At 42.4% G+C, this 23040-nt stretch overlaps 1 protein-coding gene across 1 annotated transcript in view; it reads right to left on the minus strand.

Moving 5' to 3' along the window:
- Window positions 1-223: 223 nt before the first annotated feature.
- RGMB (repulsive guidance molecule BMP co-receptor b) overlaps window positions 224-23040 on the minus strand; it is a 30039-nt gene continuing 7222 nt past the window's right edge. The window contains exons 4-5 of the mRNA XM_080804960.1: window positions 19429-19937; window positions 224-3604 (exon numbers count right to left, since the gene is read on the minus strand). Of these exons, the coding sequence (XP_080661086.1) occupies window positions 2936-3604; window positions 19429-19937 (1178 nt within the window). The 3' untranslated portion in view covers window positions 224-2935. The remainder of the gene's footprint in view (window positions 3605-19428; window positions 19938-23040) is intronic.

Here is a 23040-nt window from a genome sequence, read left to right on the forward strand (position 1 = left end):
GGACCAGTTTCACAGCCATTGACTTATTTGAAATTGCTTTAAGCTTAAAAATGAAAAAACTCTAAGAAAGATGTAGTTTAGAGAAGGAGTGAGTGTGGGCTGGCTGTATCACGGGTTGTCAGCGATCACCAAGGATTTTGCACAAACACAACCTTGCTCCCTTTCTTCTCCTGTGTTCTGCAGCTCTTCCAGCAGGTGTCACTATAATCACAGAACAAACATTGCACAGCATGGTATGTAACTTTATTTTTCTAGCATAATAATTTAAAGTATTTACACACTGCACACACACTGTTTTACACAGATACTTATTCATATACCTATGAACCACATCTAAAGGTTTCTTTGCAAAGACTCGACACATGGGGTATTTCCAAGCATAACAAAGAGAAGAAAAGGACAAAAGAAAGTTTTGAGTCTTTTAAAGACAGCCATGTGGAGCATCTGTGAAAACCAGTGTTTTTCCCCAATTTTAAGCTCCCCCAAGAGATCTCTGAATAGCTACAGCCTATCCACGTGTTGATACAACCTGAAACTCTCTGGGCTGAGGATTTAAAAAAGTAAAATGTACAAGTACTATTTTCTCTAGAAGTTCTAGATAGAAGAGGAAACGGAAAAACGATCTGGTCCTTCTCTAGAGAAGCACCTGTATTTGTCAGTTATCTGTGGGGACTGTAAATGTTGTGCAGGGACACTGGTTATAAAGGGCAATAGCCAAATACACTGGTACAAATACTAGTGATAGAGAATGCTTTTACGTGGCCTTGCCGGCTCTATATGGCCACACAGCCTAAGTGTCTTTCCCCAACTGTAGAGGTGGTGGTTTCACTTTCCTGAAAAGGACAAAGGTTCTTTTAACCATAAACACTCTAAAGCCAGATACTGTAGGAAGTTCTACTGCTTTTACTTCACTTTCATACTGTTTGCACAAGAATAGTGGTTATAAGTACTCTATTTTTCCTCCTTTGTTCTATTCAATTACATAACAAAGTTGCTAGCTAACCAGCTTCTGATCCTGGCACATGGTTCCATAGGTGAACCAAAACAGCCCCAGTTTAGAGGTGATGGCAGGTGGGCCCCGTCCAGTTTTATAAAAAGGTTAACGGGTGTAGGTTTCAGTTCTCTGGTGTTGCATCTTTGTCAAGGAAGCGGCAGGATGCCTTTGTGATTTTTCCCAGACTTGCCAAGTGATTCTGTCATACACTAGAAAAGGAGCGGAGGCTTGCCGCCTACAGATGAACCCACAGCTCCATCCGGTGATCGGCTAGCTCAGTTCACTAAGAAATAGACTTTCACAAAATGAAATCCTCTTTTCCTGCCAGCTGGGGCCTCTGGCAGTAAGCCTAATGAACAGGACATGGCAAAAGGCAGAAATTACCTGGCTATCTAAAACTGAGCACGGTCTGGATCCAAACTGCTGTGGTATTTAAAGTTCATTACTTTCTTCTTGCACTTAGCTAAAGTAGAAATTGTATCCTTTCTCCTTGGTACCAAACATTTACATAGATACAAGAGAAATTTACCTACCCTAGAACTCACTGCCTCATGGTTCTCGAATTTTGTTGATGGTGCTCTCATTTTGCAAGAGCCTGGCAACAGTGAAAGGCAAGAGGCAAAGAGATACTTTATAGGAATTTTACCAAATTAAATGAGCAACTGACTAAATGATATTCACTACAGATGTTAAGAGGGAAATTATCTGATAAAAAGACTTCCCAGGGAGCAACACGGTTTAGTGAGAATATCTGGACTAACCAGCACCCACTTAGTCGCCTACTGGTTCAGGCCAGGCCAGAGTTCCTGTCGTCTAACCCCCTATTCATTCCGTCATGCATAGATACATCAGCGCCTGTTACGAAGACCGTGGTGTGGAGGGCAAGGAAGAGTGGCAGCCTTTGTGACTGAAGCAGGGCCTTGATACGAAGCAAGAATCCAACAAACCCTGATCTCTGGGTTCATAAGGTGAGATTAAGGAGGGTTTACTGGGGTGGGGGGGGTGTAGACAGGGAACAGGGTTGCTTCTGAGCACAAGCAGGCAAAGAACTTGGGCTTGCATAAATTAGAAAAGCAAGGTGTGATAGATGCAACAGGGACATGGGGTGAGGAAAAGTCTGAGAACTCCCGGGGTCTAACAAAATGCCTGGTATTTATTTATCCACGAAATTGCTACCTCTAGACCGTTCTGACCTATTGGAACAGCAGTTTTGTCTGGCTCAACCCCACATACGGTTAAGTGCTCAGATCACATGATCTTAGTTCGTAAAACTGTAGGGATATTCTCCCTGCCCTCTGAGGAAGTGACAGTGGTGAAGGAGGGCGAGGGTCCCTTCGAGATGCGTTGTGTGCGTTGTTTCACAAGAGCCAAAGTGCCTGTCACGGGACTTGGCTGTCCGTCCACACTGAGTGAGAGCAGGAGGAGGCTAAGGATACCCCCTAGCTCACAGGAAGGACGCAGCTTTCCCCAGAAGGCGGCGAATGAAAGCTGCACACCCAGGGTGGCAGATCAGTAGCCAAGGGAAAAGGCAGGATTGAAGGGCCAGGACCAGCTACCACCACTGTCACTGGGCATCTTCGAAGGGAACGCTGCATACGGTGTCTGTGTATATGTACTATACGTACTAACCAGGTACACACATAAATATTTAATATATAAAAAATAAAGTGCTTTCTAACAGGTCCCCAGGCAGGGACATTATAAAATATTTCACAAAACTGCAAAACAAAATCAGTACAATCAAAGAACACTACCTCCAACATACATGAAAACAGTCAAACACAGTATGTACAATCTGGTGGGTGCCCCAGGACAAACATCCTGTCATATACATGGTATATACATATATACTCTTTTACTCAATATATTATGACAATATATATTTTAAAATTCTGTTATAGACAAAAAGAAAAACCCAAAAAAAACCACAAAAGACGACCCCTACAAAAACACAATAAAGATCAAGCATGGGAGTCCGAGACTGATAGCCCAGTGGCGGCGTCCATGGGGTGTCCCCCGACTGCTGCTGGGGAAAATGTGCCAGCGTTCCTTCCGCGGGTGCAGCGCCTCCACATCCGCCAAGGCACTGTGGGCGGCGGCGGTGAAGTTGGCATCACCAGTGGTGAGCAGGTCAAAGACACAGGACTGGAAATAGATGTCCTTCACTGGCATCTTCTCGTGGCACTGGGCATTGGCAGCCTCCAGTGTGTAGCCCGGCCAGGCTGGTGCCAGTGAGGTGCGAGGCACGCTGTGCCCCAGGATGGCAGACACCTGGCCCTGCCCGTCGTCGATGCGCTCGCTCAGGGGGCAGCCGTTGACACACAGCTGCAGGTCCTGACTTTCCTCGTAGGACATAGCCAGGTCCTCAGGCATGCGGATGGCGAGCGTCAGGTAGCGACCCAGCTGCCGCACGAAGACCGTGGTCCCTATGTAGCGGGCGTGCATCTCCACATAGCGGCCGCTCTCCCTCTCCAAGATAAGAAGGCTCTTGGTGTCGCCATCCCCGCCGCTGGTGCTGCCATCCACAAAGGCAGCCGGCAGGTCATCGGTCACAGCTTGGTACACTTTCTGATCTGTACACTCCTGGTGAGCTTTGAAGATGATGGTTATCTGGGGGAAGGAACACATACAAATTGAAACAGGTGGGCAGGGACAGAGGTGGTGTTGCCCACCAAGCTGGAGCTGAATGGCCAGAGACAGAATCTCTAAACTCAGCCCACGGCTCCTGCCTCAGAAATGAAAGGTGTCACTGGTAAGGAAAAAGAAAAAGTCATCTAGGTTTAGAATAAAAATAAAAATTTGATGCAAATCTGGGAATGTACATTTACTTTCCTAAAACAGAACTATGTTGCTGTTGGGGCACACTGATTTTTTTTTTTTTTTTTAAGATTTTATTTAATTATTTGACAGGCAGAGAGGCAGGCAGAGAGAGAGGAAGGGAAGCAGGCTCCCTGCCGAGCAGAGAGCCCGATCCAGGGCTCGATCCCAGGACCCTGAGATCATGACCCGAGCCAAAGGAAGAGGCTTAACCACTGAGCCACCCAGGCGCCCCAGGGCACACTGATTTTTACTGATAATCAGGTGTCCTGTCTTCTTCCCCTAACAGGTGAGTGGTGATATAGCTCCGAGAAAAAGACTAAGGTAGAAACGTCAAGGGGTGTAATTAATAATATACCCATCAGAACTTTGATTTCTACAAAGATTCTTCTACAAACTTTCTTACTAATGCTCGGGAACAAAGCAGAGTTGAGGGGGGCCATCCCATCCACAGCCACCAATCACGTGCCTCAGCAAAGATTTCTCTAAGTCTCTTAATCAAATGTCTCACATGACTGGCTAATCCCTGTGACTGGGAAATCACTTGGCAAATACAGCTCCCAGGCCCTGGCAGAGAATAAATACCCTCAACCTAGTTACAGCAAATGTTTTTCCCAAACACACCAGGCCCTTGAACTTCTTGAATTTTTTCTCGAGCCAACTCTCAATTCTCCTAATTAAGCAGAAAAAAACTGATGCTATAGAAGCTTTCTTTGTGTAAACCCATTTCCCTTCCCTATTTACAACAATTACAAAACAATGAACCTTCACCTCCAAAATACTCCATATCCTCTGGTACACGTGGTGGAAGGGAAGAGAACTGAAGACAGACGGGACCTTCTGGGTCACACAAGGTGGGAAGTAAGAAAATTTTGAGATTTATGTTATTGTCAGGAACTGAAGTAATGGCTTTTCTTTCTTCTTAAAGGAAAAAAAAAAGTACTGGTCAAGGAAGAAGGTAGGCCACTCTACAGATTTCCCTGGATAGAGGAAACCTACCTCCTGCAAGGGAACTAATCCAAACAAAAGACCCTTGTTAAAAAGGCCAGAAAATGCCCTGCCTGCCCCCTCCCCACGCCTCTCGACAAGTCCTCAATGCCACCCTCAAGTTTATGTCTGAAGGTTTTTTTCCTCATCCAGGCCAGCATTTACTCACACTATTTAATTCCACATGTTCCCACTAGTGTTACTTGACTGGAATTTTCCAGCCATTTCATTTTACTTCAGCCAGTTATAAAGCTAGATCTGAACCAGCTGCACTGTAGCAACTGGTTAAATTCATATCCGTTGTTTGCAGCTGCAACTAAAAGCCAGACAATATACTATGAAAATGCTTGGTTTTCTCTCTTCCTAATTACCCTGACCCACAATTTAATTTCACTACCAGCCTTCTCACATTTCAACACCTTCTTAACAACCCAAAGGAGGTGTACCAGAGATGACTGCCGGAAATTTGTTGTGCATCCAACCATAGGACCTTCCAGACTGAATGGGATTTTGAGCGAGCTATCTAATGGGACTATAAAACAGATTTATTTGGTGGCTCTAAAGACAGTTTGACAAGTGTTTTTAGGGCAAGCTAGGATCTCTTGGAGGTGAAAAGATTAATTCAAGTAAATTCTGCACCTGAAAGAGTTGAAAGCTAATACAGATGGCTCCAGTAAGGGCGAGTAAGACTTTTCATATAATCATTGTCTTCATTTTCAACTGGAGCATTCACATTCGAAGACTCTAAGAAACCTCAAATTTAAACTAGATTAAAATTATTTGCAAGAATTAAGTACTTTTTTGTTCATCTCAGGAATAACAACGAGGAATTAGTTTTGTTGAGACAATAAAACAGATCCATTTTCAAACTAGTTCCCAAACGGGCAAGCCAGCCTAGTGTTTTCACTAAGCACACCAATTCCAACTCAGGGGTCATTTCAAACACCTCATGCATTACTGTCCTCTGGTAGGCCTGTGCCACTAATCCCCGTGCCTCCAGAAGATTAAATAACACTCAAAGCTTGACTTCTGCACCAGGATCTACACTGACCAAAGATCCCAGTTTACTTAACAGATTTTTGTCCATTTTTCTAGGAGTCATTTTCTCCTTTAGACAGTGAAGCTGGTATTAATTTGTCTCTCTTCTAACTGAACTAATTCTCACACACAGCAAATAAACGTACAGAATTAGCCTGTGCATCAAAATACTGAGGGTGATAATGGATCTATCTCCAACCACGGAGATAGATGAGTTTAGTTGTCCTCTAGTCTGAGTGTGTAGTGAAGAGGTATCTAGACGTACAATCAATGTAGGTGTAGAAAACACTAGGCAACTGTTGCACCTGACTTAACATTTTGTAATTTTAATTTCATTCCTCATACAATTACAACTCAAGCTTTTAAAAAAGGCATTCAAGCCAGCTGGGGCCAGAAATTCATTTTCAGAAAATTATTAAGGTTTAAAAAAAAACTTAGAATTTTTGGAAATTCCAAGTTTTCTTCTATTTAAGCTCTGAGAGCAAAACAGGATATTCAAAACTGTATTGTAATGCTTTCAAACAGATAATTTAGAAACATCAGCCATGCCGCTTACTTTCCCCTTCCGTGAACTGATCCATATGCTGTAATAACTCATTTTGGCACATCTCTTCTCTGCCACACCATTTATTATTAATGGATGGCATTTCTGTGCATTTAAAACATCAATGCCTTTTGTTAAACCTTTCTCACGAAGTCCCTCTCAACCCCTACCTCAGACAAACTACTCTAGTTCTGCTCATTCATTTTTAATGTTTCACTCCCTGAGATCTTTACCACCCACACAAGGTCTATTAGGAAGACACAGGTACCAGCTACAAATCAACCTTTCCACATGTGATAGAAGGATATGAGGTCTGTTGTGAAAAATCAAAATTTAGAGGCACCTGCCACTCCTTTCCACCATGAAAAGAAAATGCATTAAGGAAAACAAGGTAGCCAAGGACGGAAAACCCAGGCACTGCTTTGCCAAGAGACAGCCATGGCTTCCCTAGGCTCGGCAGCTTTGCAAAGTGCTGGGCATAGGTTTTCAAACAGTAGATCCCCTGAACTCTGTACACTTAACTACTTGTGCTGCTTGTATTTTGGAAGAAACAATTACCAGTGTGTAGTCAGGCTACTTGGTGCTGCATGTGCAGGACCGCACCAGACTCGATATGAACCTGAGGATTCACCAGAATCCTTCAATTCTAGAACCGGACTCTTAGATCAAGGAACTCATAGCTCTTGGATTAAAATGGGCCAACAAAGTAACCTGAAATAGTCACAGAAATTAGGTTGGAAGAGAGGGAAACAATTTTGGTAAGTATCTGGTTAAAATTCTGCTTGAGGTAAAGGAAGCTAAAACGAATTCTATTTCATATAATTAGCTGACATGTCTACTGCATCAAATCCTCTGGGTGCAATTATAGGTTGAAAAAATAGGCACCTCTGGGAGGCTAAGAGAACACTGCTCACAGCCCCTTTTACTCTTACACAGGTCAGTGGCATCCAGCCTCTACGTTAAGTCCCCAAATGTGAGGAAAAATTAACTACTCCAGTAAGGGCACATGCTTCCAAAGAGAAAATTCACATGGAATTGTGAATTTTCTGATTACATGGACCAGGAATAAAGATATCTACTTTTGCCACAGCAATCAGACAAGAAAAAGGAATCATTCCAAATTGGTAATGAATAGGTACAACGGTCACTATTTGCAGAGGATGTTGATATAACCTCACCAAAAACCCCATTAGAAGAAATCAATCCAGTAAAGTTACAGGACACAAAATAGATATCTGTTGCATTTTTATACACTACTAAGAAGTTATTAAAGAGTAATTAAGAAAATTACCCCATTTATAATTGCATCAAAATGAATAAAATACCTAGGAACACATTTAACCGACTAGGTGACACACCTCTACTCTGGAAACTACAAAACAACGATGAAAAAAATTTAAGGGACAAATAAATAGATGTACAAATAATTAAGATACACATGCTCATGGCCTGGAAGAATACCATTAAAATGTCCACACTACCCAAAGCAGTCTACAAAGTAAATGCAATCTCCATCAAAATGCCAATAGCATTTTTCACCGACTACAATAAATAATCCTAAAGTTTGTATGAAATCCCCAAAGACCCTGGATAGCTAAAACAATCTTAAGAACAACAAAGCTGGAGGCATCACAGTTCCTGATTTCAAGCTACAGTACAAAGAGGTAGTAATCAAAACAGCAAGGACTGGCACAAAAACAGATACAAATGTATATGGAACAGAATAGCCCAGAAAGAAACTCGTGCTATATGGTCCATTAATCTGTGACAAAGGAGAACAAGAACATACAATGGAGAAAAAAGTCTCTCCAGTAAATGGTGTTGGGAAAAATAGACCATTTTCTTACACTATAAAGGCAAAATCAAAATGGATTAAAGACCTAAATGTGAGACTGGAAACCATAAAACTCTTTGAGAAGAAAACACAGTAAACTCTTGAGCATTGGACTTATCAACAATTTTCTCTGTATGTCTCCTCAGGCGAGGAAAACAAAAGCAAAAATAAACTACTGGGACTACATCAAACTAAAAAGGTTTTGCATAGTGAAGGAAACCAACATACAAAAAGGCAATCCACTGAATGGAAGAAGGTATTTGCAAATGATGTACCTGCTAAGAGAACAATTTTCAGGATATACAAAGGACACCAAAATAAATCCAATTAAAAAATGGGCAGAGGAAAGGATTTAAAAATACAGATTCAAAGGGGGGTATATGCACCCCGATGCTGATAGCATCATTATCGACAACAGTCAAATATGGAAACAACCCAAGTGTCCATCGACCAATGAATGGATAAAGAAGATGTAGTATGTATGTATATATTGGATTACTCAGCCAACAAGAAATGAAATCTTGCCATCTGCAGCAACATGGATAGAGCTGGAATGTGTTATGCTAAGCAAAATAAGTCAGAGGAAAACAAATATGTGATTTCACGAAAAACTGATGAATGCGTGGGAAGGGGGAAAAAAAAGGGAGGCAAACCCTAAGAAACTCTTAACAATAGGGAATAGAATGAGGGTTAACAGAAGGAGGTGGGTGCTGGATGGGGTAGACAGATGATGGGTATTTTTTTTTTTAAAGATTTTATTTGTCAAAGAGAGAGCACACAAACACAAGCAAGGCGAGAGGGAGGAGCAGGCTCCCTGTCTAGCAAGGAGCCGGACGAGGGACTTGATCCCAGGACTCACGACCTGAGCCAAAAGCAGACGCTTAACCGACTGAGCCATTCAGGGATCCCCAGATGATGCATATTAAGGATGGTACTTGTGAGGAGCACTGGTGTTATATGTAAATGATGAATTACTGAATTCTACTCCTAAAACTAGTATTACACTCCATGTTAACTAACTAGAACTTAAATAAAAATCTGGAAGAAAATATATGGGCAGAGGACCTGAAGAGGTAGTTTTCCAGAGAAGACCTACAGATGGCCAACAGACACGTGGAAAGATGTTCAATATCACTAATCATCTGGTAAATGCAAATGAAAACCACAATGAGCGATTACCTCACACCAGTCAGAAGGGCTAGTATCAAAAAGACAAGAAATAACAAGTACTGGTGAGAACGTAAAGTAAACTGTTGGTGGGAATGTGAACTGGAGCAGCCACTTTACAGAGCCACTATGGAAAACAGCAAGGAAGTTCCTCCAAAATTAAAAATAGAAATATCACACAGCCCAGTAATTCCACTGCTTGGTCTTTTACCCAAAGGAAAAATCCAATTCGAAGAGATACACGTATCCCTAGGTTTATCTCAGTGTTATTTACAATCAACAAAATATGGGACCAACCTAAGTGTCTACTGAAGTAGAACGGATAAAGTAGAATGGATAAACACACATAAGGTGTTGCCATTTGCAAGAACACGGAGGGATGTAGAAGGTATTACACTAAGTGAAGTAAATCAGAGAAAGAGATACCGTATGATTTCATTTATATGTGGAATCTAGAAAACAAACTCAAAATAGTCCAAACTGGTGGTGGGTGGGTGGACGGATGGATGGGGGAAAGAGATAAAGGGGATTAAGAAGTACAAACTTCCAGTTATAAAATAACTCCTGGAGATGAGAAGTAATCAAAGGCAATACAGTCAGTAAGACTGTAACAACACTGTATAGTTACAAACAGTGATTACACTTACTGTGGTGAGCATTTTTTAATGTATGGAATTACTGAATCACAATGTTGTACACCTGAAACTACTGTAACATTGACTGAGAAGAATAGTTGAATTAAAAAACAGCATTTATATATATGTTAAATTACATTTAAATCACATTAACAGCATTTATACACACACATACACACACACACACGATTTAGGAAAAATGTTGAGATGGTTACTAACATTTTTGTAAAATGTAATTTTACAATTACGACTTAACGTATATATCAAGTATCCACCTACAGGAAGGCTGAACTTCAGACCTAGAAAAGTTTATTTTGTTAAATGCTAACACAAAGATAGTACAAGTGTTAAAGGGGAAGGCAGCAGATGAAAAATCTTACCCTAGATTCCTCTTCAGGCTGGAATGAGTGCTTAAGGGTCTGCTACCTTCAAAAGATGTCTCAAATTAGGTTGCTCTACCCTCAGAATCTCTTTGCACAGAGCTCTGTTCTAGGAGCACTTCCAGGATTCCAGAGAAGTGGAATGGATCAGCCTTATTTATTCTTGTGTTGCCCCAGGTAATACATGCAGGAACAAGGGCTGCCTTGGCTGCTAGAGGGCTTCTTGGCAGCAGCCAGAGAAAGAAGAAACCAAAGCAGAGGCGAAGGACACCCACAGCTGAGGCAGCTAGGGTGGTCCAGGGAGAAGCATTAAGCTCAGGGGCTGGAAAGAATATGCAAGAGTGAAAGGGAAGCAGGCCCAGGGAGGATACATGAAAGAGGCACAAAAATGTCGACTTCCAAAGAGTAATTTCTGTACACTTAAAGCAAGGAAGGCTGGAAGTATAAACAGGCTCTGAGACAGCGAAATTGGGCCCGCTTCTTTGTACACGCCAGAGCCATGCTGCGTTGGGCATGAGGAGGAAGGGCCTGGAGTCCTCGAGTCTTAGCCACTCAGAGGACTCAACATGGAACGTGTTTGCTGTGTTCAGACTTCATGTTATAAGGAGGCCAGCAAGTACAGGAGGGACTCCCGATACTTCCGGATGGGAAGTTAGGCATGTGTGGACAGTATTCTGGGCCTCAGCTGTCACTGTACTTCAGACCAGAGGCCACAAGTATGGGGAAAAGGTGAGAGCCAGGGCTGGAGGCAGTGACTGCCCCAGCACATTTTGCCTTCAGGGAATCTCCCTTCTGGGAGTGGGGGGGCCAGGACCACAGATCCTGAGGCCCTAGAAGGGGACCCTTTGCAAACAGCTCTAGGCCTTGGTTCAGCACAGCTGTTGCATGAAGCAATGGGGATTAGGAAATCACAGCCTCCGATCATTTTTCAGTTTTGAGAGGTGATTTAAAAAGTAAAAGGGCTTGAAGGTCTTTACAGTACAGTCACACTCTACCACTTCTAGGTTCAATTTCAAGTTCCCAGGACTATTAAAAAAAAAAAAAAGCCCATTCACAAAAGAGGTGGTTAGAGGCGGTGACCCTCTATTTCAAGAAGCCATTTAACTGAAATGCTACAAAACAATATCCTCTGTCTCCACTGGCCTGAGGCAGGGTGAGAGGCAGGCAGCAAAGCACAGAAGCGCAGAGGGGGACACAAGGACTCACTCTCCCACACCTTTAGATCTAGAGATTAAACCCTGACCCCCTACACGTCAGAAGCAAATGCAGAGCAGAAGAGAACTTAGGGTTTAAATGCCGTCCTATCAATCTGCTCACAGTATACAGACTGTGTTCTAACACTCAAAGAACCCCACCGGAATTAGCCAAACATTCTTTTGGCTCCCACTCTTAAAATAACTAGCTAACTAGGACACAAAGAACTCCTCTTGCCACAGACCCAGTTTCGCCGAAAGCTCCTTCTACAAGCAACAGTGCGGTGTTGGCACTGCAAGCCCGTCTAGTTCGAGTCTGTACCTTGCATGTGTGTTGCTGTTCTTGTTGGTTATCACCTACAAGCTGAGCAGTTTAAAACGTCCTTACGGGGCGCCTGGGTGGCTCAGTGGGTTAAGCCGCTGCCTTCGGCTCGGGTCATGATCTCAGGGTCCTGGGATCGAGTCCCGCATCGGGCTCTCTGCTCAGTGGGGAGCCTGCTTCCCTCTCTCTCTCTGCCTGCCTCTCTGCCTACTTGTGATCTCTGTCTGTCAAATAAATAAATAAAATCTTTAAAAAAAAAAAAAAAAAAAAAAAAAAAAAAAAATAAAACGTCCTTACGTTACCCCACCCACGAGAACACAAAATTCAGAACGGTGGAAGAGCAAGTTCTACTGCAGTCGAAACAAATAAAGACGGAATGGGCAAGGTAGATTTTGCCTTGTTCATTACTGTAGGTAACTTGTGACGTGCCACATTCCACACTGGCAGAAACTGTTTGGTTAGCGTTAATTGAAGCCAAGAGAAAAGTACCAACTATCCAAGGTTTCCTTCTCGCCCCTTCCTCTCAAAATTCTGACTCACAGAAAATCTGGCAGGGCAGAGGGACACTGGGAAATGCCACAGTGAAAGCAGTTCTAACTCTCAGCTGTGTATCAGACTTGGCCTGTGCTTCTGGTTTCAACTGTGGAGCAGCGAGGCTCTGTTTAGAAGCAGCAGAGGCCCACAGCACAGTGATGGAATCCTGCCTGGCTTGGGCAGGAGTTGGGTTATTTTCATTTACAAATGGGGGATATTTTGAAAAGTCTCCTCCTCCTCCTAAACCACAGCTGGGACAGAGGGAGTGGCACAGTGAGGGATGATTCAAAATACAGAACTCAGTAGATACGCAGATATAAACTTTATACAATTTTAAATGGTTTCTACTAACATCTTTAAGTCTCTTCATTCTAGAGAATTAAGATGGTAAAAGATCATTACGCAGAGTATTTACATGCACACGGACAACGTGATGATATGCAGCCTATACAGAAAGTACAGGGACGCCTCAGTGGCTCAGTCGGTTCAGCGTCTGCCTTAGGCTCAGCTCAGGTCATGGTCCCGGGGTCCCGGGATAGAGCCCCACATTGGGCTCCTTGCTCAGTGGGGGGTCTGCTCGCCCACTGTACCCCCCCAGCCCCCGCTCATGCATGCATGCATGCTCAGCTCTCTCTCTTATGCTCTCAAATAAACAAAATCTTCAAAAAAAAAAAAAAAAAGACAAGTACAGCATAAACAATAACCAAGGTAGGCCCACTTATCTTATAAAATGATCTTTCACACTTATGGATATACCATACAGCTAATAATTTCTCCTCCTTTTTCTGCCTGCCCTTCCCCTCCCTCATACTTGGAAATCCTTTTACCTCCAGAAAATTTGTTGAACCTGTATGAAACAAAGTTGAGTACTTCCTGGGCCTCAAACCTTACATCCAATACAAACAGGAGCTATGCAGGAAATGGGAAAGGGAAAAATTAAGAACATTACCACCTGGAATTATAGCTGACCTCTGCTCTTCTGTTCTTCACAGTTTCAATATTCTTTCTACAATAAGTAAATTCAGGGAGGAGGAGGTCACTGACAACATGCTTTCATGGGTTTTAAAAATGAGACAGGACCCAGAAAAATGAATTTAAGAATTGGAGACTCTGACGGTCAAATTCTAGAAAGCTATTGGTATTAAAGACCAATAACCTTTAAAAAAGTGGCAGCCAGGGTTCTAGACCCTGCTGGGAATACAGAAATCCAAGTGTAAGTGAGGGGCCACCTTGACTGTGGTAGGTGGAAAGGGAGACTGTGCCAAATCCTGGGAGTAAAAACAGTGAACTGTGACCGCGAGCAGGGGGACAGTTATGCGCTGGCTACATCAGTCCACCTCTCTAGCCTTTCTTGACACCAGTGACAACTTGCTAAGTAGGAACACCGAGAGCCGGTCTACCAACGTTCTAGAAAAAAACCCTGAACGGCTAGTTTTACACACAAAGCCCACAATGCTCCACCGACTGCTGCATGTTTGTTCTGTGCTTCGATTGAGAGGGAGACAGACCCCCCTGTATCTCCCTCACCGTTTCCTCACCCCCAAAGGGGGCCCTGTGACACACAGTGGGTTCCAATGCAATGCTGAGTTAATCATACGTTTTTATCAGAGAAAAGGCTACACTGAGCAGGAAGCTACAACTGCAAACTTCTTCCCCATCCGTTCCCCAACATGCCTCAATCAGTCCCTCTCTTTCTGTTTGGTAACCATTTTTGCAAAAACGAAGACCAAGATGAGGAGCTATTATAAAGAGATGGCAAGAATTTCCTATGTAACAGATACTCGTAACAAAAGAAAGAGCAATTTCAGCCATTAAAAGTTAGTTGCAATGTATCTGCAAGAAAGTTTGTGATCCCTGGAAAGAAAGGGCTTTTTTAAAGATTTTATTTATTTATTTGACAGACAGAGATCACAAGTAGACAGAGAGGCAGGCAGAGAGAGAGAAAGGGAAGCAGGCTCCCTGCTGAGCAGAGAGCCAGATGAGGGGCTCGATCCCAGGACCCCAGGATCATGACCTGAGCCGAAGGCAGAGGCTTTAACCCACTGAGCCGCCCCGGCACCCCAGGGCTCTATAATTTTAAAGAAAACACCACTGCCCTCTCTGTAACAATGCAACATCCAAGAACAGTCTCCATAGATGCACAATACAATCCTGCCACTGGAGTATGAGGCACTGTCTTTAGTTGATAAAAACAAGAATGATCCCTATTGTGTAGCTCAGACTATCTCTCTAAAGATACTAAAAAACAAAGTGTGGGGGGGCAAACACATGGCCACAAAGAAAATGCACTTGGCCTGGGGTTTAAAGAAGATGGTTTCTCCAACCTTGATCCAGAGATTGCTTAAAATGACAGTTGAGAAACTTTGAAATGCAGGCATGCCCGGCTTTTCCCTATTCTCCAATAGCGAATGGGTCCAGAACACTAGTTAACAAGCCTGTATACCGCTGTGAACAGCAGCTATAAGCGAAGGGGCATCAGAAAAGAGGGGAGGACTCAACTCGGGCTCTAGGACCCCACAAAGGAGGATGTGTTGTTGTGAGGGAACACCGTGGGTTACACAGTTTGAAGGAAGGAGAGAGAAAGCAAGAACAAACCGAACAATCTAAGTCTTCCTTAGATGATCTCTACTATCATCAACCAGTCCAAGTTTTCAGGCATTTCCCAGAAAGTAGCTGGAATCTGGGATTGAGGGATAATTATAATAATTTTCAGGCCATTTCCCAGAAAGTAGCTGGAAACTGGGACTGAGGGACTTTAAAAAATAGATAACTGCCGGGCCTGGCCCTCTTCCCACGCTTTGGATAGGCACTGGTGCTACTGCCCATGGGATTACCAGGAGCTGGAAGCCTGGAGCCATAGCAGTAACATGCGAGGCGCGCTGCAGCACTCACCCACCTGGCTTGCAGTCACCTGGCCTGGTGAAGACAAACAACACACCTCTTTCCCAAATGCAAACACTTTAAGGTAAACCATTTTTCTCACTCAAGGAGGAAGTATGGAAATTTCTGTAGCAGATCTATAAAGGAACCTGCTGTCAACCCCCCCACCTCCCCTTCTACTCATAATTTTGTTTTACTGAGATTGAAGGACAGGATAACAAAGCTGGAGTGATGGAAAAGGACACGATTACATTAAAACAAATAGAAATATAAACCAAAGGTATCCAAAGCACTTGTAAAAAGTAAGTTTGAAAAGTATTCCCATTGTTTAGGTGTACAGTAAATGCATTCCTGAAATTTTTTGGAAAAGGAATCACTTTAAATGTACCCGAGAGACTGGCAATCTTAATACACACTGCTAGGAACGTATCTGTAAAGTACAGAATCTTATCAGAGAATTCACTGCAAAATCACTTTCTATAGCCGTGGCATATACAAATCCTTAGAGTCCACCTGAACAGAAACAGATACACAGGAGATGAAGGGGCTGGCAAAGGGACTGCGCGAGAGGTGGAACAGGAGATAACCATTTGCACATGGTTGTAACTAGGCTAGGTGATCTAGCCTAGTTACCGGTCTGAGGCCCAGGGGAGCTAGGTACATGGGTCCTCTTTGGAACCTAAGAAGTTTCCTTCTCCCCGCAAAATAAAAACTGCTTTTCTTTCCTATTTAGCCAACTCTGCCAGTTCTAAGCCTGTCCCTCTCATCTCTCCTCTCTAGCGCCTGCAGGCCTGCAGCCGCTGCTCGTGCCAAAGGTGGGGGAGATGGCCTGGAGCTGGTGTGGATCTCAGTTGAGGTGGGCAGGTGTGCCAGAAAGCCCCGCAGCCCCTGAGGTGGAGACAGAAAGCTAGCCCTGGCCTCCCCTTTAGGAGCACACCTCCTGGCAAAGTGGCAACTGCACAAGACTCTTCTGAAGAGAGGGAGACAGACAGGCATGGGGGGGTGGGGGTGGGGGGGGTGGCGTGTGTGTGTGTGTGTGTGTGTGTGGCTAAAAGCACAAATGGCCTTGAGGAAGCATACCTCAAGGTATGCTTCCACAAGTAGCACCACACTAAGGTACCCAGGACAGGGGGACAGAGAGGAGACGAGGAGGGGAGCTAAGGCCACACTGCCGAGTGCCGCAGGTCTAGCTGCCCTTAACTCGCTGCCTGCTCTGTGGACGAAGGAAAAGGCCCCTTGAATGCAGAGGATTTCACTTTCTTTTATTCAGTTTAGGTATTTTTCCCCTCATCTTTTATCTTTTTGTGATGAGAGAATGGTACTTAAAGGCAGTTAGGGATCACAAAGAGGACCCCGAGACTGCTTGCTCAAGGAGCCACATTCCCAGGACTGAGGTACTGTCTTAAGGACCTCACTATGCCTCAAACCCTGGCTCAGTGACTTAGTTCAGTGCTGAAGGTATTGAAATGAGTAAGTGCTTACAGATGACAATTTCAGCAGCACAGCTGACCAACCTCTACCACAGCACTGGTCAGCTTTTCCAGCTAGCAACACCGAGCACATAGGTCATTAAAAATGCCCAACCCCAAGGATGATACGGTTATCTGTCAAGTGCAGTGCTAAGTTACCAAGCAGCTGGTCTATGTACATGTTTGTGGGCTCAGTCGAGCGGAGACCTGTACAAAAAAATCTTCTGAAAGGTTTTTTTTTTTTTTTAAAGTATTGCAGTAGACATTAAAAAAAATCAGATCTTTTTGGGAACTTACTTCAAATGTATTTTTTGCCTCAGCGTTATTTTTATTACCATCATTTTTTCATTGCTTAGAATTTTTAAAAGGTTTCATTTTGGCCCTGGGTAGGTGAAAGGAAATGGCACTGCAAAATTTTAGGCCTTTAGTTGTGCTTCACCAGCACAGGTCACACCAGCACTGAGATAGGTCTTTAGCAGTAACTTTCCAGATGCTTTTGGGAGCTTTGGAGAGAGCTGCAAAAAACAGAAGGAAAGAAACCCCACAACTATCAGAGGCAGGTGAAGCCACAGAATCATGGGCTCCTGAACAGCATGGTCACCAGATGTGGGAACTACTTTCCAACAGTGCACTTAAAGACCAAGTATTCTCATTGTCTGCTGGAATTTAAGTCAGAGCACAGCTTGCCTCCCACATCCCTTTTGGAAAGGGCAAAACTTTTGATCCTTATCAAACTGTGAAAGAAAACGAAGCTGTACTTCTTATTCATTTGCTAAAAATGATGGCAGACCTGATCACAAATGAAATGGATCCCAACCTAAAGTATTTCAGTGTCAACTGTTCCATTTATAGAATATTGATACTCAAAAGGTAACTGGATGTCCCAATTAATTCCAAAACGATCACTAAAAAGTACAGAATTTTGAAAGGCTAATTAACAAGCAGAAGTGACACATGATTGGATGGAAGGCATGGAAAATTAAATTTAAGGCTTGAGTATTTCCCCATGCACAAAGCACCCGCTACTCTCCAAAGTACCGCTGACGGCCCTCCAAGCCCTCAGTTACCTACACCATCGATGATGACTTTGTCCATTCCCAGTGGAACTGCTTTTTTGATTTTTTGGTCTCACGTTTTCCCTAAAGGCTATTCCCAGGTTTTATGCCGTAAGACGCTGCAGCAATGATGGATTTTTGGCCATAGTTTGTCTTATAACTTCATAATTGTGTAACTTTCTACTGTAACTTAAGCCAACACATATTTTAACATACAGATAGGAAAAATTATTTACATACTTATAAAAACCAGTGGAGGAAAGGTTTATTTGAGATGTAGGATTTGGAAAGGCAAGCCTGGGCTTTTATTGGGAGCTGAAGTGTAAACATTTTTGAGTTCCCCTAGATGGCTGGACTAATGTAACAGACTTCTTTGTTCTGAGCAATGACTTCTAATCTTAGATTTGTGAGACCCCTGGGTGTCTCTAGGTATCTCTGGAGGTGCTATAAAATTACCTCCTCAAAATGCCAAGTAAAATAATTCAAATTCACTTAAAAAACATGCCACCCATGTTTGGAGGCAAGGGAGGGTGTCCTGGAATCAAAAGAACAGTCATAAATATCACGAAAGCTTGATCCTTGTCAATTACATTTTAGTCTAAACCAACTGATGAATAAAGGAAATTGAGTAAGATGAAACAGTTCTGTGTGATTTTTGTGATTAGGGGAGACTGGGCAGGAGCTGGTTACTTAGGACAGTCTTTCTTCTGGATAACCTTTTCTGACCTCTACATTTACTTACTAATGCCTGAATTAGCACTCACTGGCAACTGGGAACCTTCACCCACTTGCACTGACACTGGCGCCTTAAAGTTGACTTAAATGAACTCTATTAGGTATCAGTTTCTTTAAAACAAACAAACATACAAACAAACAAGAATACAGACAGGCAGGATTAGCTGAACTTACTTTTGTCAGTTTTCCCCCTGGTTTCTTCATTAAATTGTTTTCCTGAGATTACATACACATTATATATCACTGTTCCACAATATCCAATTCTAAAATTGCTTAGTCATGACAAGGTTAATAACGAAAATACTCTGGGTTTGCTACTAGGAAGCTGGCCTATAGCCATTGTATTTTACTACAGTTTCCAAATTTCCAATAAATTATGTTTCCTGATGGGCTATTGCCCCAGGTTTCAGAGCTTTCTCCGAACACCCAAGCGAGTCATCAGAAAAGTTGGATTTAGAAACCAAAGTGACAAGAGTCACACTCAAAAAAGACATCACAGAAAAAAAAAGTATACATTTTCCCATTAAACTAACCTGTCTCTTCATAGAAACTCAACTTGTGTTTTTTAAATGTTCGTATCACTGCTTAAACTTAGACCCACATTTTACATAAGCCCTAGGATTTCAGTGAGAAATCCTTTACTAAATAATTTTCATTTAATCCTCCATTCACCCTGTTAACTGCTTGCCAAAAACAAGAAAAAGTTCCTTTTAAACTAGGTCTTCTGTATCATACTTCAAAAATTGTCCAAAGAAAAAAAACTGCTTAAGAATCAAAACACCTAAAAAAAAAAAGAATCAAAACACCTGCAAGTTACAAGTCAGAAGGAAAAAAGTATACTTACTTTATTTGTAGCAGTAGCACTGGATCCAGGGACCACAGGCACATTCGTCACTTGAACTGAAAGATAATTATTATCTATGAGTGGCCAGGCTCCTTCCACTTTGCACGTCTGAAAGTGATCCTTGAAAGTTCTAAGGTGAGGATCTCCGAACAAGCCACAAAAAAGGTAACCAGGAGGGTTCAGATCCCCTCCCCCGTGTTCTCTGGCTCCTGCGTGGCTGTGATAGTTACAAGGGTCATGGGTCACTTCAGGGTTGGTAGAGGATGTGGGTCCATCCTTAGAACAGTTCCTCTGGCTCATGAGGTCACTGATACCCAACACAGCAGAATGGTATACCAGGTTACCACGGCAGGCTTTTGAAGTTCGCTGGGTGCAGCCAGCATAGGCACGCAGAGCCTTGCAAAACTCAGAGTCAAAGCCGTCAATGGCAGAGTTCAGGTGCGAAGTCAGGGCCACAAAGTCCGTGGTACATTTCTGGATTCGACATTGGGCCGGCTGTTGGCAGTCACCTATGAGAAAGAAGATAAGACCCAACATTTTTTTGAACACTTTGCAATTTCCTGAGCTTCATGAGAAAATGACATCCTCCTTTGGAAACTGTTTGTTCTATCTCGTATCCTCCTATTTTAAGAAGGCCTTCAGAAATAGGGTTGCATTGTGCTTCTGTGTCTCTCACAAATTCAGCCACTGGGAGAAAAACTGCATGTAATTAGTTACCTTAAAACTTGAAATCATGAGCTGATGTGAGTGAACATGAGTCTGGCCCAGTATTCTTACATGAAAATTATAAGGGAATGGCTAAATGGAGTACCTTTTCACCCCTGCTATTGTTTACAGATTTTGAGAAAGATTCCTTTGCTCTAAGGCCAAGCCAAAGATGTGAACTTTGTTTTGATTTTGTAGAGGGCGTAAGTCATTTGCTTTGGAAAGCATAGCGTCTATGCACAAAACCACAATTAAGGCTTCACACCTCAGGTTGGGACCCCTAAATTATAGCATGATTAGTTACAACCCCTTTACCTGACTCTAGTACAGCTACAGGGTAACAAGAAAAAATCCAGGTACTAAGTTATTCTGTATTTCCTTAGGGGTATTTATTAAGGAACTGTACATAAACTGACAATCTCCTAGATGCTGTGAAATCTAACTGTTCTCTTAAAAAAATAGAGTGACTCATTGGATCAAGCTGTGTATTTACTTCTCCCTTAACATTCATCACTACTGGATCCCAGATCACAAGCAGGTCATCAGGAAAGGTACACTAAATCAAAATGGACACCAGATTGAAATCATACTGCAAGGACAGTTGATTCCACCGACTGTTTTATAGAAAGAGAACCAGGGGGGCGCCTGGGTCGCTCAGTGGGTTAAAGCCTCTGCCTTCGGCTCAGGTCATGATCTCGGTGTCCTGGGATAGAGCCCCACATCGGGCTCTCTGCTCAGCAGGGAGCCTGCTTCCTCCTCTCTCTCTCTCTGCCTACTTGTGATCTCTGTCTGTCAAATAAATAAATAAAATCTTAAAAAAAAAAACAAAAAAAGAGAACCAGGGAACTACAGCACACAGAATTCTTAGAATATATATAAATGACTTCTTTCCTTAAGTCGACAGTTCAGATACACCTAATGATTTAAGCAAAGCTAAAATAATTTTAAATAACCCCAACTCCTACTGCCTTACTTTTTAAAAAAGTCAATTTTCAAATTATGTTTTGCCACTAGCTCCTCATATAAAAAAATTAAGGGGCGCCTGGGTGTCTCAGGTGGTTGAACACCCAACTCTTGATTTCAGCTCAGGTGAGGATCTCATCATCTTGGGATTGAGCCCCATGCCCAGCTCACTGTGAAGTCTGCTAGTCCCTCTTCCTCTGCTCCTCCTGCCTGCCTCCACCACTACCCCCCCCCACCACATGCACACACACTCTCAAAAAAAAAAAAATCTTTTTTAAAAAATTAAAAATCTCTCAAAGCATAAAAAGATACAAGAATTGCCAATACTAGGTCAGTTGTGTGCGTCAGTTTTATATTCTGATCCATAAACTGGGAATGCTAGAATTACTGAAAAGAAAAATACTTTTCCTAAACATCCATCTCAAGTTTTATAGAAACTAATTTTAACACGTACTTTGTGTTACTTAAACATTCTTTTTAGGTCTCTAAACTGGAGAAAGTTTCAATACTTTCAAGTCTTAGACTCCTCAGCTCAGAAATGAGAGGAGGTTGTTTTTGTGATTTGCTCCAGGCATAAAATATTTTATAATTCTTATTCTAGGTGATGGAAAAAAAAAGAGTATTATTAAATATGTAATTATTTTAAGATGTGGACATAAATTTCAGGATAGTATCAAGATTTAGGACTTCAGCTGATGAAGACTTAAAACTAAACCTAGTATCATTTTAGAAAAATACTTTAATCTTTCCAGTATTAAGGTGCTTTTAAACCTGAATGGAATAACCTGTAATCTCTGTTTCTGGCTTGAGTTAAGCAGAAAAGACTGGGGAATGACAACCTCTCAAGCCACCTCTCCCACTGTTTTTACATTTCAAAGACCAAGAAGGGAAAAATGTAGTCTAGATTGGGCTCTAATGTGAGTTAAAAAAAAAAAAAAAATTACTGTTTTGGGGCTATGGACTTACAGCTATCACTAAATCACATTAAAAAAAAAAAATCACAAAAACACCTTCATGTGTTTGGCCTATCTCATGCTGGCTCATTCTAGAGTTGACAAAAGCAGCTCCTATATTTACAGAATTCCTCTCTCCAAAGTAGATCAAGTCCTTTTCAACCATTTGACTCAAAAAACCAAAAACCAACCAACAACCTCAAAGGCATTAAAGCCATTTTACATATTGGAAAAATCAAGACAAAGGGATATTAAAAGCCTTGTCATGTCTGGATCATAAATAGCTAGAAGGAAGTCCAGGATAAAGTGCCTTTCCTCAAATCTTTTCCTTCCTCCGGTCACAGATGCTCTAAATTCCTGATTCTCACAACAATAGCTGACAACTTAAAAAAAGACAACTGTTCTATCAATTTTTTTTTTCTTCTTAAATAAGATTTCACAGCAAGGAGAAAGCAAGGAAATAAAAACTGGGCCAAGATCAGTCAGTAAAGAACAGCTCCTAGACTATGAATAAATGACAGGACAGGAACTTTCCGCTAAACTTGCAATGCCTATTTGTTCTTTTTATGGTCTATAAAATCTATCCGAGCATACATTTACTTATAATTATTTTAAATAGTCATAAAATATCCAAAGTAAGAAGAGCATGAGATGCAGATGTAACTGTTTGGAAGAGAAGTAGAATATAGATTCCCACCTCCTTTTCCCTCCTTGACCTCCTCCCCTCTCCCTTTTTCCCAGCAGGCAGGTGCCAGTTCTTTTGAGAAATGTCACATCAAACAGAACTCCTTGTGTTCTTTTGCATGGGATGAGGTTTCTAACAGCCTTTTCAAATAGAGATGATGGGAAAAGAGGAGGGCTAACTAGAGAGTGCATCTGGGTCAGCAGTTTCGGCCCATCACAGGCTCCTGTATAATGACTAATTCGCAGCATACACCCAGAAATATCCAGGCTTCATGAATTTATAATGACAGCGCACACTTTGCCTGTT

Source organism: Martes martes, assembly GCF_963455335.1.
Source record: "Martes martes genome assembly, chromosome: 5".
Lineage (NCBI taxonomy): Eukaryota > Metazoa > Chordata > Mammalia > Carnivora > Mustelidae > Martes > Martes martes.